The 14054-nt window shown below is 48.1% G+C and overlaps 1 protein-coding gene across 1 annotated transcript; it reads right to left on the bottom strand.

Annotated features, from left to right (window-relative positions):
* Nucleotides 1-3588: 3588 nt before the first annotated feature.
* LOC109755783 (L-type lectin-domain containing receptor kinase IX.1-like) lies at nucleotides 3589-5789 on the bottom strand. The gene is made up of 3 exons (XM_020314673.1): nucleotides 5021-5789; nucleotides 4393-4930; nucleotides 3589-4222 (listed from the first exon to the last, which is right to left on the bottom strand). Exons 1-3 carry the CDS (start codon nucleotides 5787-5789, stop codon nucleotides 3589-3591), a joined length of 1941 nt encoding a protein of 646 aa, XP_020170262.1.
* Nucleotides 5790-14054: the final 8265 nt, after the last annotated feature.

Below are 14054 nucleotides of genomic sequence, written 5' to 3'. Positions count from 1 at the left end.
AAGACGTACGACTACATCAACTGCGTTGTGTTAACGCTTCCGCTTTCGGTCTACGAGGGTACGTGGACAGCACTCTCCCCTCTCGTTGCTATGCATCACCATGATCTTGCGTGTGCATAGGAATTTTTTTGAAATTACTACGTTCCCCAACAGCGAGTGCAGCAGCAGATCCTCTGCAGCACGGGATCCCGAGGCGGATTCTGGAGCAGCGGCTGCAGCACGGGATCCCGAGGCGGATGCTGGCGCAGCGGTGCACGATCCAATCACACTGGGGGGATCAGGCGCTGGTCGGGCCTCGGGAGCAGCCCGGTCGGTTGGTGCGGGTGCACGCCAATGAGGCTCGGCTGGCCCGGTGGCGCCTGTGGCGGGCCCAGCGGCGCGTGGCAACGGAGACGTGGCGCCCTTGGATGGGCCAGCCCAGCGCGCGCGTGAGAAGCCAGGCGGGGAGCCCGACAGTAGTGGGGAGGCGGTCCCTGGCGGCGATCCCGCGGCTGATGCGCCAGCGGCAGATTCGCCTGTCCCGTCTGGCGCAAACACCTGGGTAGATCCCGAAGCAGATTCGCCAGGAGAATGCGTGCACATGAAATATTGCCCTGTAGCTCGATTTTGTACACCATTTTCAGCACTGTTTGCACCATTCTGATCTACAGTAGCTTCTGAAATAGAATACGCAGGTAAACCATTAGGGGAGTTAGGCAAATCTTGATCATCACAATTATTTATTTCCCCACTACCACTATTTGTGAGATGACGGCCTAAAAGTAGAATCTCTTTGCGAAGGAGAGCGTCGGCATTTGGATGAAGTTTAGCAAAAGGAAACTGTGTTTCGCCAAAGACGACATCGCGAGAAATTTAGACACGACCAGTTGAGACATCTAGACACTTGACTCCCTTGTGTTGAGCACTATAACCTAGAAAAACGCACTATTTGGAACGAAACATGAGTTTTCTGTTGTTATATGGGCGGAGATTGGGCCAACATGCACAACCAAAAATACGAAGAGGAGCATAGTCTGGTTTAGTATGGAAAAGACGCTCAGTGGGTGTTTCATTCTTAATAACTCGGCTAGGTAGGATGTTAATAAGATGAACAACAGTGGAGAGTCCTACTTCGACGATGTGTCTGTGTTTCCGCTCTGCGGAGCCATTTTGCTAGTGTGCGTGGGGGCATGATACATGGTGAGAAATGCCTAACTTCTGAAAGAAAGAATTTAGCTTTTCATATACGCCGCCCCAATGTGACTGGACAGCGATGATCCTCCTAATAAATTTCCTTTCTACAAGAGCTTGGAAATTGTGGAAGACTTGAAATACATCGGACCTTTTCTTAAGATGATAGATCCATGTATACTTGCTATAATCATCAATAAAGCTAACATAGTAGGCATGTTTCCCAACAGAGAGAGGAGCAGGACCCCATACATCTGAAAGTATGAGTTGCAATGGCTTAACAGAAATGCTAGTGGAAACAGGATAAGGCAACTGATGGCTTTTTGCTCTTTGGCAAGAATCACAAATAGTTTCAGAATTATGCTTCCCAACAACCGGGAGTTTATTTTTGCTAAGAATTTGTTTGACAATGGAAAAGGAAGGGTGGCCTAAACGGGCATGCCATCTCTCCAACGACAGCTTGATGGCACTACACACTTGTTTATTGAATCTTCTAACTTGAGGAATCAACGGGTACAGTCCATCCACACATCTACCTCGATAGAGGATTTGCTTCGTGACCTGATCCTTGATCAAAAAGAAGAATGGGTGAAATTCGAAAAATACATGGTTGTCAAGGGCAATGCGATGAACGGATAGGAGATTTTTTGATGAAGTGGGACAATGCAAAATATTATTCAGGTGGATATCTCTATGTGGGGAACAAATAATCGAATGACCAATATTGCTTATCTCCATACCTGTACCATCGGCGTTATGAACTTGCTCATGACCGTGATATTTCTCATGCATGGTGACCTTCTCGAGCTCATGAGTGATGTGGTCAGAAGCACCAGAATCGGTGTACCAATTTGTATCTACTCCATATGACTTGTTGGCTGCTGCGGCAACTTTCTTTTTTTGTGAATTGTCATCTGCATAGCGCCACTTGCATTGCTTCGCAATATGATGAATTTTCTTGCAAATTTGACACTTTCCTTCATATTCATCATACCCTTTGAAGTTGTTGTTGTAGTTGTTCTGCCTCCCCTGTTGTTGTTGTAGAAGGGGCGACCACCGTTGTTAAGTTGTGTTCTTTGCTGCCTCCGGAGTTGGAGTAGTGGCCACCATAGCCACCACCATCACCGTAGTGGCCGCCGCTGCCACCACCGTGGGAGTTGGGGTGGTGACCGCCACCACCGCCGCCGTAGGGGCCGCCACCGCCGCCACCATAGTGACCGCCACCACCGCGAGAACCACCGCCACCGCCAAGGTAGCCTTTGGAAGGGCCACCCCGTCCGCGGGAAGCGGCGTTGGCCGATGATTTAAAGGCTTGGTCGCCGGTTCCCTGGAACATCTCAACCCGCTGATCAAAAGTAGATACCATACCGAAGAGTTCGTCGACGGTGGTTGGCTCAGGACGCACGTCCAGGGCGCTGATGATGGGCTGATATTCCATGTCGAGCCCGGATATGATGTGAGATATGAGTTCATCCTCATCTATGGGTTTCTCAGCTGCTGCAATCTCATCAGCGAGACCTCGCATATAGCCAAAGTATGCAGCAGCAGACTGGGTTCCCTTCTGGGCGGTGGTGAGGGAGATGCGGATGTGGTTGCAGCGGGAACGGGATTGGGGAGAGAACATGTTGGCGAGGGCGGACCAGATGGCATGGGAGGTTTCAAGGGATGCTACTTGAACTAGGACTTCTTTCGAAAGATTGCGGAGGAGATAGGCGACGATCTGTTGATCTTGGATGAGCCAAGGCGCATAAGCAGGGTTCACAGTCACCTGATCTTTGCCCTCGGCGTTCTTGCTGGTGATGGTTTTGGGTGGTGCTTCTAGGGTTTTGTCGACGTACCCGAAGAGGCCCGCCTCCATGATATGGGAACGAGCTTGGGCACGCCAGAGAACATAATTGGAACGAGTGAAGGGTTCTGAGACGTTGTTGTTGAGGCCGGTGGAGACAACCGAGGTGGACGTCGACATTGTCGAGTTCGGAGGTGGAAGAAGGGATGGCTAGACGAAGGGGAAGAGGGTAGCTCTGTATACCATGTGAAAGATCGTAATGAAGCGCCTCAACCTCCAAACAGGAGGCCCGCAGGGTATATATTGATTGGTTGGGGCGCACCTCCCAATAGCGCATATATATCGTAACAGAGAAGAGATACAATCGGGAGATTGCAGAAGAAGAGATAGAAAGATAAACGAATACATTGTTAGGATAAATCTATCTCTAACTACCTAGGCGTGATGCACAAGATAATGTTTAACAGACTCAAAGATGTTTGTAGTACAAAAAAGGAAAGACAGATGCTTGTGCGGGTTAACACAAGTCTGGCCTCTCCGTGGCTCTGTCCTTTCTTTTGTACAACGTCCAAACTATCCAAACTGAAGCGAGCGTGTGATTGCAAATGCAACCGAGCACACAGTAACATCCATCATATTAGCTGCTGAGTGGAGCTGGAGCTGTGACCCGTACTATCGAAGTCCGGCATGAGAAGAGGGCCGGCCGCTTGGCCAACCGGCGGCATCCTCTCGGGGAGCGGCGCCTCCAGCCGTAAGACGTTGACGGCCTGCCTTATGGACGGCCTTAGGCTCTGGTCGTGGCACGCGCACCAGAGGCCGACGACCAGCACGCGCTCCATCTCTTGGAGATCGAAGTTGCCATCCAGCCGTGGGTCGGCCGCGTCGAGTATCCTCCCTTGCCCGTGCAGCTCTGACACCCGCTGTGCCAGGTGGATGAGCGTGCCGTCGGGTCGAGCCGTGGTAGGCCTCCGTCCGCACGCGATCTCAAGCAACACGACGCCGAAGCTGTAGACATCCGACTCGGTGCTGGCTCTGCCGGTGACGGTGCACTCGGGGTCCATGTACCCCAGCGTGCCGGCGAGCTCCGTCGTGTGCAACCCTCTGTCGTGGTCGACGAGCCTAGCGAGCCCCAAGTCGCGGAGCTTGGCATTGAACGATACGTCCAGCATCACATTGCTCGTCTTGATGTCCCTGTGCAGGACGCACTGCTCCCAGTCTTGATGCAGGTAGAGAAGCGCAGAGCCGATCCCCAGCACGATCCTATGCCTGAACCATAATAACTATTAAGTACTACTCCTTCCCATGATTAAGAGCGTTTTGGACACTACACTAATTAAAAAACGTTCTTATATTATGGGACGGAGGGAGTAGTAAATATTATGCAATCATGCATGAGAATTCGAACAATTATACCATCAGCAGGAAGGTCACCTGACCTGTCTGGCCACCATAGTACATTGTCCGCACTGTAAAGGTGAAGATCGAGGCTGCCGTTGGGCATGAGCTCATAGACCAGGAGGAGCTCGCAGCCGGCGTGGCACCAGCCAATGATCTGCACGAGGTTGCGGTGCCGAAGCCGGCTTATTACCCTCACCTCGGAGGCGTACTCCTTCCTCCCCTGCTTAGAGCCCTTGGACACTCTCTTGATAGCCACCTCGATTTTCATGCCCTTCAAGAATCCCCTGTACACTGGGCCAAACCCACCTTCCCCGAGCTTCTTGGCCTCCGAGAAGTTGTCCGTGGCAGCTGCCAGCTCGCTGTAGCGGAATCGCCTGGGTCCGGTCCCTTGCCTGAACTCGTCTTCCATGGCCTCATCGTCTTGGTTAGACAACCTGGGAGGGTGAGTTCTTCTCTCTAGGCGGCGGAAAAGCATCCATACCGAGATGCTGATGCAGATCAACACAAAGACGACGGAACCCGTAGCGGCACACACAGCCACGATGAGCCGTCGTCGGTTTGGTCCGCGCGGACCTCCTGATCAATGCACAAACGAAAATAAATGAAAATGGCTGTGGCTGTGAAGATCACCGTACGTACGTACGTGCATTTGAACAAGGACCTCACCTGCAGATTGCGGAGGAGGCGTGGCGACGTCGATGGGATCGGGCCCGTGGGTGATGTAGCAGCCGTACCTCCTATACTTAGCAGTGGTGGTGTTTCCGCCCATGCTCGCCAGTGTGGTGTTAAGACAGTTGGCGCACTCGCTCGGCAACATGCCTAGGGCGCACTGCACAAGGCCGTACATCACCTGGGAGTTACCTCTCGAGTCCGTGTATGTCCGGCTCCCGTTGGCGAACCGCCGCGGCGACCCGGCGGCCTCCGCCATGAGCTCGGTCACCAGCTCCCACTTGGTCTGGTTCATGGGGACCGCGTCGTCGCCGTCGCTCTCACTTTGTACGACGAACCCAAACTCGAAGAGGTCGGCGTGGCCGAAGAATTGCTCGTCTGAGTAGCGTTGGTAGCAGCAGTCGTATATGATGGCGCCCCTTTTGTTGTTGGGGCATCCTTTGGTCATCAAGTAGATCGGCGCCACCTTCAGGCAGAGCTCGCACATTGACCAGTCGCAGTCGACGTAGCACATGGCCTGGCCGTATATCTTGTCGGGCCAGGTACCCTCGACGGTCTGGAAGAAGCCGCCATTCCCAATTGCCCCGTCGCGGAGGTCGTGGAGAAGGTTGTCGAGCTGGACCTCGTACTTGCTGCCGTCAGTGTAGTTGCTCTCCGTTGAACAAACGGAAGCCGGAACATACGGTATGTAGTCATCGGATGCAGCAGCACTAACTGCGCCGAGCAAGGCGGCCACGGCTAGGAGCAGGAGGCGGCAAGGGGCCATGGATGGCTGGCTGGCCAGAGGGTGTTTCTTCTAGCTTGTGGATTGTCAGGACACCGAAATTCGGTGAGCGCCTGGCTTGGGAATTTGCACTGCTGCATTGGCAGACGAGTCTTTTATTTATACTCCTACTAAGAAGAGAATTTAGATCAAATTAAGAAAGAAATCAATAAGCAAGCCGTAGAGGAGGACACTACAATGCGCGCTTAGTATTCGTTTTGTTCGACGGATGCATCAATGCTACATGCTGGTTGCTTTGCTACTGAAAAAGTTAGACCAGTGTATGTAAGCCCTGACATGTATTGACAAGGACTTCTGGTTGCAGAAGCTTGTATACTATTATTTTTAACTAGATACCCTCACGTCACTGAGGGAATGGTTTACAATATATTTTAATAAATTTTGGTTGTATGAAATATTAGTATATTAGGGTAATAATATGAGAACTTAAACCAAAATATTACTCTCTCCGTCCAGAAATACTTTTCTAGGAAATGGATGTATCTAGACGTATTTTAGTTCTAAATACATCCATTTTGATCCATTTCTGCGACAAGTATTTCTAGACGGAGCGAGTAGTTTCTACTTCATTGCCTCTCATCATCAGTCTTCTACTCTTGATTCACACGATCATTTTTTTTAGAATAGTGTAAATGCAGACGCTCATATATACACGCGCACACTCACCTTTATGAATACACACGCATATCCTACCCCTATGAACACCTTCGAGAGACTGAGCCGGCATATCAACTTGAGATTGATGAAGTCATCACAGGCGCCTCGTAGAGTCGTAGTCGACGGGGACGTCTCCTCTCACTAAACGTGTGTCGCTGGAAATCCTGAACTACATTCAAGATTATGCAAGCACTAGGACTTGAACCCTAGTGGGATGAGAATACCACTGCCCTCCTAATCATGCAACCACAGGTTGGTTCGGCTTGATTTATATGATTGACATATGAAGAAAGGACAATAGGTAGGTTATCGGTTCATACAAGGCGCTAAAGATCATGTACTATATATGTGTGCCCCACCAACAAGACCTTTGCCGAAGGGATTTTTTTTCAAAACTATCACGTTTTTATAGCAAATTCGGAAACTATAGCACCTAATGCAAAAAAATCAAAACTATAACCCCGTCGGCCTCGTGTGGGCTGAAGAGGGTGTTTTCGGTCGGCGGTTGGCCAAAAAGGACTCTTTGGTCACGCATTGGCCGAAGAGATCCGTAGCTGGGCCGAAAAGACCTTTTTGGTCAGCAGTAGGCCGAAAAGTACTCTTTGGTCAGCAGTAGGCCGAAAATTCCTTGGGGCCCACCTTTTCGCGTGAACGGGAGACCTAAGCTGCATGGTTGTGCTCTTCGGCTTATGTTAGGCCGAAATGTTTTTTTTTAATTTTGACTTATGAATCTGATCAGGAGATATATATTGTTGTACTGCATCGACGGATGATGATGATGATGCCTTCATGTAGTATGTAAGCTGTATATTTTAAGTTCAGCCCTACCGCTTAATCCAAATGTACTTGTATCTTAATTATCGGTTACAGTCTCTTTGGAAATGTAACTCGTATAACAATGCGGATTAAAAGTAATATGTCTCTCGCATACATACAACAATATATATCTCCTGATCAGATTCATAAGTCAAAATAAAAAAAACATTTCGGCGTAACATAAGCCGAAGAGTGCAGCCATGCAGCTTCGGTCCCCCGTACATGCGAAAAGGTGGGCCCCAGGGACTTCTCGGTCTACTGCTGACCAAAAGAGTACTTTTCGGCCTACTGCTGACCAAATAGGCCTTTTCGGCCCAGCTACGGATCTCTTCGGCCAATGCGTGACCGAAGAGTCCTTTTCGGCCAACGGCCGACCGAAAACACCCTCTTCGGCCCACATAAGACCGGCGGGGTCATAGTTTTGCTTTTTTTGCATTGGGTGCTATAGTTTCCGAATTTGCTATAAAAAAGGTGATAGTTTGAAAAAAATCTGCCAAACAAGGCCAGAGGATGGTGCGTTCAAAGATTAATCCTGTTGTTGACCATCACATGAAACTCTTCCCTGTTCTCAATCCTTTCCTCTGCAGCACACAGAGGACAATGTGAAGAAAAGTATCCACCAGGATGATGATAATGTAGGGGAACATTGCATGGAAAACAAAAAAATCCTACGAATTCACCCAAGATCTAATCTAGGAGATGCTAGCAACAAGAGGAAGTGTGCCTACATATCATTGTAGACCGAAAGCGGAAACATTCAACGAACGTGGTTGATGTAGTCGTACTCTTTACTATCCAATCCGATCGAGCGCCGCACGAGCGACACATCCGAGTTATGCACGCGTACGGCACTGTGACGTCTCCTCCTTCTTGATCCGGCAAGCGAGGGGGATAGGTAGATGCGATCTAGGCCAACATGACGGCGTGCTGGTGGAGGAATTTCTGCAGGGCTTCGCTAAGCAACCACAGAGGAGGAAGTGGAGGGAGAGAAAGGGGGCGGCGGCCAGGTGCATGGGTGGTGCGCCCAGCCCCTCCCCTCCCTTTATATACGGGGTGCGACCACCTTGGCCCCCCTCCAAGCCAAGGGGGTGGTGCCCCCTCCCTTTTAAGGTTTGCCCCCCCCCCCCCCCCCCCCCCGAACTAGAACTCCCCGGTACAAAGCCAGTAAATTCCTGGACTTTTTTGGAGCCCTCCATACATTACCTCCGGACTATTCCGAAGCTCCTAGTGATGTCCCAGATCCCATCTGAGACTCGGAACTACCTTCAGACTCACCATTGTGAATATCCCAATACAACCCTAGCGTTACCGAACATTAAGTGTGTGACCCTACGGGTTCGGGAACATTCAGACATGACCGAGACACCTCTCCGATCAATAATCAATAGCAGGACCTGGATGCCCATAATGACTCTGACATATTCAACGAAGATCTTTATCAGTTTGGACCATGATGTCGAAGATTCATATAATCCTGTATATGATGCCCATAATTTTTCCTCTTTCGTAGCGTGGTTTCTACTTTGTCCCTTTGCAGTTGCATCAAGTAAACTCTCATCATCCATGTCGAGAAGGGTCGCATCTTGTGTTTCATATTCTTGAGAGGCAAATTTTGAGATGCGACATTTGTGAACTCCAAAAAAGTTTGATCATCCACACTACATACACCAAATTTGAAGAACATACACGCAATCACATCACAATTGCATAATGTAGAATCTCATGACAAAGAATGAAAAGTCAGAGAAAGTTGCTTTTACCTTTGGGTCATTTCCTCGAACATGTTGGGGATGTAGAGGGTTGAGCCGACCGGTCACGATGGCTCCTCCACGTACGGTGGCGGGAGGGTAGGAGAAAAGGCCCTCGGCTGTTTCCAGAACTATGGAAGTTACTACTTTCACCATTGAAGTGTTCAATAGCAGAGCAACCTTCTTCCTGTTCGCGCAGGCTCACGGGTTGATGAAGGTCCAGCCACCCCGAGATCGGTCGAGATCGACGCAGCTCCTTTCACTGTGTTGTCGCCGTGCTCGTCAAACGGGAACTCGGTGTTCCTGAAGCGGATGTAGTTGATGGAGGGAGGGGCGTCATGTCGTAGAGCAGTCCCTGATTGTCAACCTCGAGCTCAAAGAGCCAACAATGATGGTCTGGCCCTGTCATGTCGTAGAGCAGTCCCTGATTGTCAACCTCGAGCTCAAAGAGCTAACAATGAAGGTCTGGCCCTGTCACGAAGTCGTCAGGCATGTACAATTATCCGATTTGGGTTCATTCTCTGACCAGCGTAACACATGCCTGGCATGCCAACTAACGGAGCAGAAACTCGTCAGTACCCTTAGTAGGGTGGCAAACATGGCCGAAAGTGCCAGAACGAAGACCACCCGGGCAGTTTACCCAGGTTTGGGCCTCTGTATAGGAGTAATACCCTACGTCCAGCTTTGTGTTTTTATTCATGGGGGATACCTCGTGTGAGGGATTAGAATGGGGAGATGCATTTTGCTGCCGAGAATCTAGGTCTACAAGATTAGACGGGATTGAGAGCCCCGTAGCCTCCACCTTTTATACACGGTGGGGGCTAGGGTTTTACAAGAGGTAGATCCAATCTTGGCCGCCATCCTCTTGACTTGGAGGCCAAGATGGTCTCCAGAAGTCTATCTGGTCCTTTGGGTTCCTTCATGTCGCTAGCTCCTTGGTGGGCCTTCTGGGCCCCGTGGTAGGCAGGTTGTCGAGCTCCCCTTAGAGAGGCCAACCCGGCCCGGTGTACTACTGATACATCTCCAACGTATATATAATTTTTTATTATTCCATGCTATTATATTATATGTTTTGGATGTTTAATGGGCTTTAATATACCTTTTTATATTATTTCTGGGACTAACGTATTAACCGAAGGCCCAGTGCAAATTGCCTTTTTTTGCCTATTTCAGTGTTTCGCAGAATAGGAATATCAAACGGAATCCAAAAGGACTAAAACAAACGCAATCCAGGAGACTTGGAGTGGACGTCAAGGAAGCTGCGAGGAAGCCACGAGGCAGGGAGGCGCGCCCCCCACCCTCGTGGGCCCCTCGCAGCTCCACCGACCTACTTCCTTCGCCTATATATACTCTTATACCCTGAAAACATCCAGGGGAGCCACGAAACACTTTTTCCACCGCCGCAACCTTCTGTACCCATGAGATCCCATCTTGGGGCCTTTTCCGGCGCTCCGCCGGAGGGGGAATCGTTCACGGAGGGCTTCTACATCAACACCATGGCCTCTCCGATGATGTGTGAGTAGTTTACCACAGACCTTCGGGTCCATAGTTATTAGCTAGATGGCTTCTTCTCTCTCTTTGGATCTCAATACAAAGTTCTCCTTGATTCTCTTGGAGATCTATTCGATGTAATACTTTTTGCGGTGTGTTTGTCGAGATCCGATGAATTGTGGGTTTATGATCAAGATTATCTATGAACAATATTTGGTTCTTCTCTGAATTCTTATATGCATGATTTGATATCTTTGCAAGTCTCTTCGAATTATCAGTTTGGTTTGGCCTACTAGATTGATCTTTCTTGCAATGCGAGAAGTGCTTAGCTTTGGGTTCAATGTTGCGGTGTCCTTTCCCAGTGACAGCAGGGGCAGCAAGGCACGTATTGTATTGTTGCCATCGAGGATAAAAAGATGGGGTTTATATCATATTGCTTGAGTTTATCCCTCTACATCATGTCATCTTGCCTATTGCGTTACTCTGTTCTTATGAACTTAATACTCTAGATGCATGCTGGATAGCGGTCAATGTGTGGAGTAATAGTAGTAGATGCAGAATCGTTTTGGTCTACTTGTCACGGACATGATGCCTATATTCATGATCATGCCTAGATATTCTCATAACTATGCTCTTTTCTATCAATTGCTCGACAGTAATTTGTTCACCCACCGTAAAATATGCTATCTTGAGAGAAGCCACTAGTGAAACCTATGGTCCCCGGGTCTATTTTCCATCATATTAATCTCCCGTCAACTAGCTATTTCTGTCATCGTTTATTTTGCAATCTTTATTTTCCAATCTATACAACAAAAATACCAAAAAATATGTATCTTATTATCTTTATCAGATCTCACTTTTGCAAGTGGCCGTGAAGGGATTGACAACCCCTTTATCGCGTTGGTTGCAAGGTTCTTGATTGTTTGTGCAGGTACTAGGGACTTTCATGTTATCTCCTACTGGATTGATACCTTGGTTCTCAACAACTGAGGGAAATACTCACGCTACTTTACTTCATCAACCTTTCCTCTTCAAGGGAAAACCAACGCATGCTCAAGAGGTGGCAACTACACCGTCGGCGTATTCCAGAAAGCTATCTGGGATGCCCAGTCCAGGCAGAAGAGTTATGCAGACACAAAACGTAAGGAGGTAGTATATGAAGTCGGAGACAGAGCATATCTTCGTGTGTCACCTCTGCAAGGAGTTAGACATTTTGGAGTCAAAGGGAAGTTAGCCCCGAGATTTATAGGGCCACACCGAGTTTTGGAACGTATGGGAGAAGTAGCCTACTAGTTGGAGTTACCCGAAGGACTGTGAGGAGTTCATGATGTGTTTCACGTTTCTCAGTTGAAGAAATGCCATGCAGTGATGGCTGATATACCTCTGAGAGATACAGTGCCCCTGGAAGCGATTCAGTTGGATAGTGATCTGACTTATGAGGAGAAACCAGTCAAGATTCTCGAGTTTGCCAGCCGAGTCACGCACAACAAGGTTATCAAGTTTTGCAAAGTTCAGTGGAGCCACCATACCGAGGATGAAGACAACTGGGAACGAGAAGATGATCTACGGAAAGACCACCCACACCTATTTTCTAGCCAACCCAAATCTCGAGGACGAGACTCATCTTAAGGGGGGTAGGTTTGTAACATCCCAAATTTTCAATTTGGAATGTTATACATAGGTCATCCATGCATATCATATTTTATTGCACTTTGTTTTTGCAATCCTAGAAAATCCTAACCAACAAAAGGACCCATGGAGAGAGTTGGGGATTTCACCGTTTTCATATTTGAATTTTTCTCAAATATCGAAACGAAGATCATTTTGGTTATAATTACTTTTCCCTTCGAAAATATTTCACATTAAAAATATATGAGAGGAGATAATATGACTTCTCCAAAATAAATGAAATATTGGAGGAAAAATATTAAAATCAAATAAATAACTTTATTTGTATTTTTATTGCTATTTTATTTGAATTGGAAAAATATGCATTTTTTCAAATTTGCATTTTTAGGCCAAGAAAATGTTCACTTTGTTTTAAATATTCTATTTAGACGGTGAAAATTTGTTTTGGCATTTTTAGATTTTTATTTAATTTTTTTGGATTTTTCTGGCGGAATCTGTTTAAAAAAAGTCAACCGACCTAAACGGGCCGTGACCGACCCGGTCTCCTGCCGGGCAGGCTTTATAAGCCGCCGCCCGAGGCCGCCCCAGCCCACCAAGCCACCCATGCCCCGCCCGAAACCCTAAGCCGCCGCCGCCGCGTCAGCCGCAGCCGCCCGCGCCACCGCCGCCGCCACCGATCGCCGCCCCACCGCCGGATCTCGCCGAGCCACCGCCGTTGACCGTTTGACCGGTCAGTTTTTTCTTCAGAAAACCCTAGATCGGTTTTTTATTTAGATCGGTTTTTGTTCGGTTTTTCACCAGTTTATTATTTAGCGGACATTCGTCTGTTCGTTCGTTTTAATGAACGCTGTTCGCTGGTTAGGTTCAGACAGCGAACGTTCGTTCGTTAGTCTTTTTCTTTTTCTTTTATGTTCGGCCAGGGACCTATCCGCGATTACTTTTGTCACAGATTAGCCCCTGATCTTCAAACGCTCACCGTTTCTTAACCGTTTGTCCAAATCCAGTGAAACCAACGCCAAAATCTTCGTCTCGAGCTCCTCTTTATGTTTAATCAACTTGAACATGATTTTGACAAATTTAAAATTTGGTTTAAAGCAGATTTGATTTCAAAGTTCTTTTTGACCATAGTTTCAGTTCCGTAGCTCCGATTCGACTAATTCTTCTTGCAGCTCGAATCTCTTCAGTTGAGTTTTCAGATTCGATCTTCTCATTTGAGTTTTACCCGTGCATCTTTTCTTGATTGCTTATGTATGCTATTGTTTGTTTGCGATAGAATTCCCGGAGTGCGAAGCGTGCTACTATGAATCACTAGGTTTTGCGGATCGTCGGCAAGGGAAGTAACACATTGATCATACTCTTTTCATACCCAGTTTTTATGCATTAGTTACAACCCTCAAACACTGCATGATTAGGATGTGATTAACTTGTGGGTTGGGAAGTAGAGGATGAGGTAGAACCTATTGCCCTTTTATTATCAAAATTGGGGAGTTACTTCTACGCTATGCGTATACTGCTATGCTATGCTCGTAGACGTGGATTGGGTTTGAGTGTATCCATGACAGATGTGAGATTGTTTAATTTGTGGTTCAATTTAAGGTGGCAACTTTAATACACATTTGGGTGGATTGTTGGTTTGGGTACCTGGAGAATCCAGTGTTGTCCTAGGATATCTCGGAGTACCCGTGTGATCATCCTACGGTCCGCCACCCAGGCTCAAAGGGATCATAAGATTATTCATGCTAGAAACTTCCCTGTGCAGCCACAAGCTATTATGTGCTCTAGCATAGTTGAGTACGTTGCATGACCTCTTTCAGTGGTGGGCTAGCAGATGTAGGGGAAAGTAGGTGTAACTGTCCACCCAGAGTAAAGAGTTAATGTTCCTGAAAGACTGTGTCTCGGTCATCCG

The sequence above is a fragment of the Aegilops tauschii genome, chromosome 7 (assembly GCF_002575655.3).
Source record: "Aegilops tauschii subsp. strangulata cultivar AL8/78 chromosome 7, Aet v6.0, whole genome shotgun sequence".
Classification (NCBI taxonomy): Eukaryota; Viridiplantae; Streptophyta; class Magnoliopsida; order Poales; family Poaceae; genus Aegilops; species Aegilops tauschii.
Note: the sequence above shows the minus strand (reverse complement) of the source record. Positions and strands in the feature narration are given on the sequence as shown.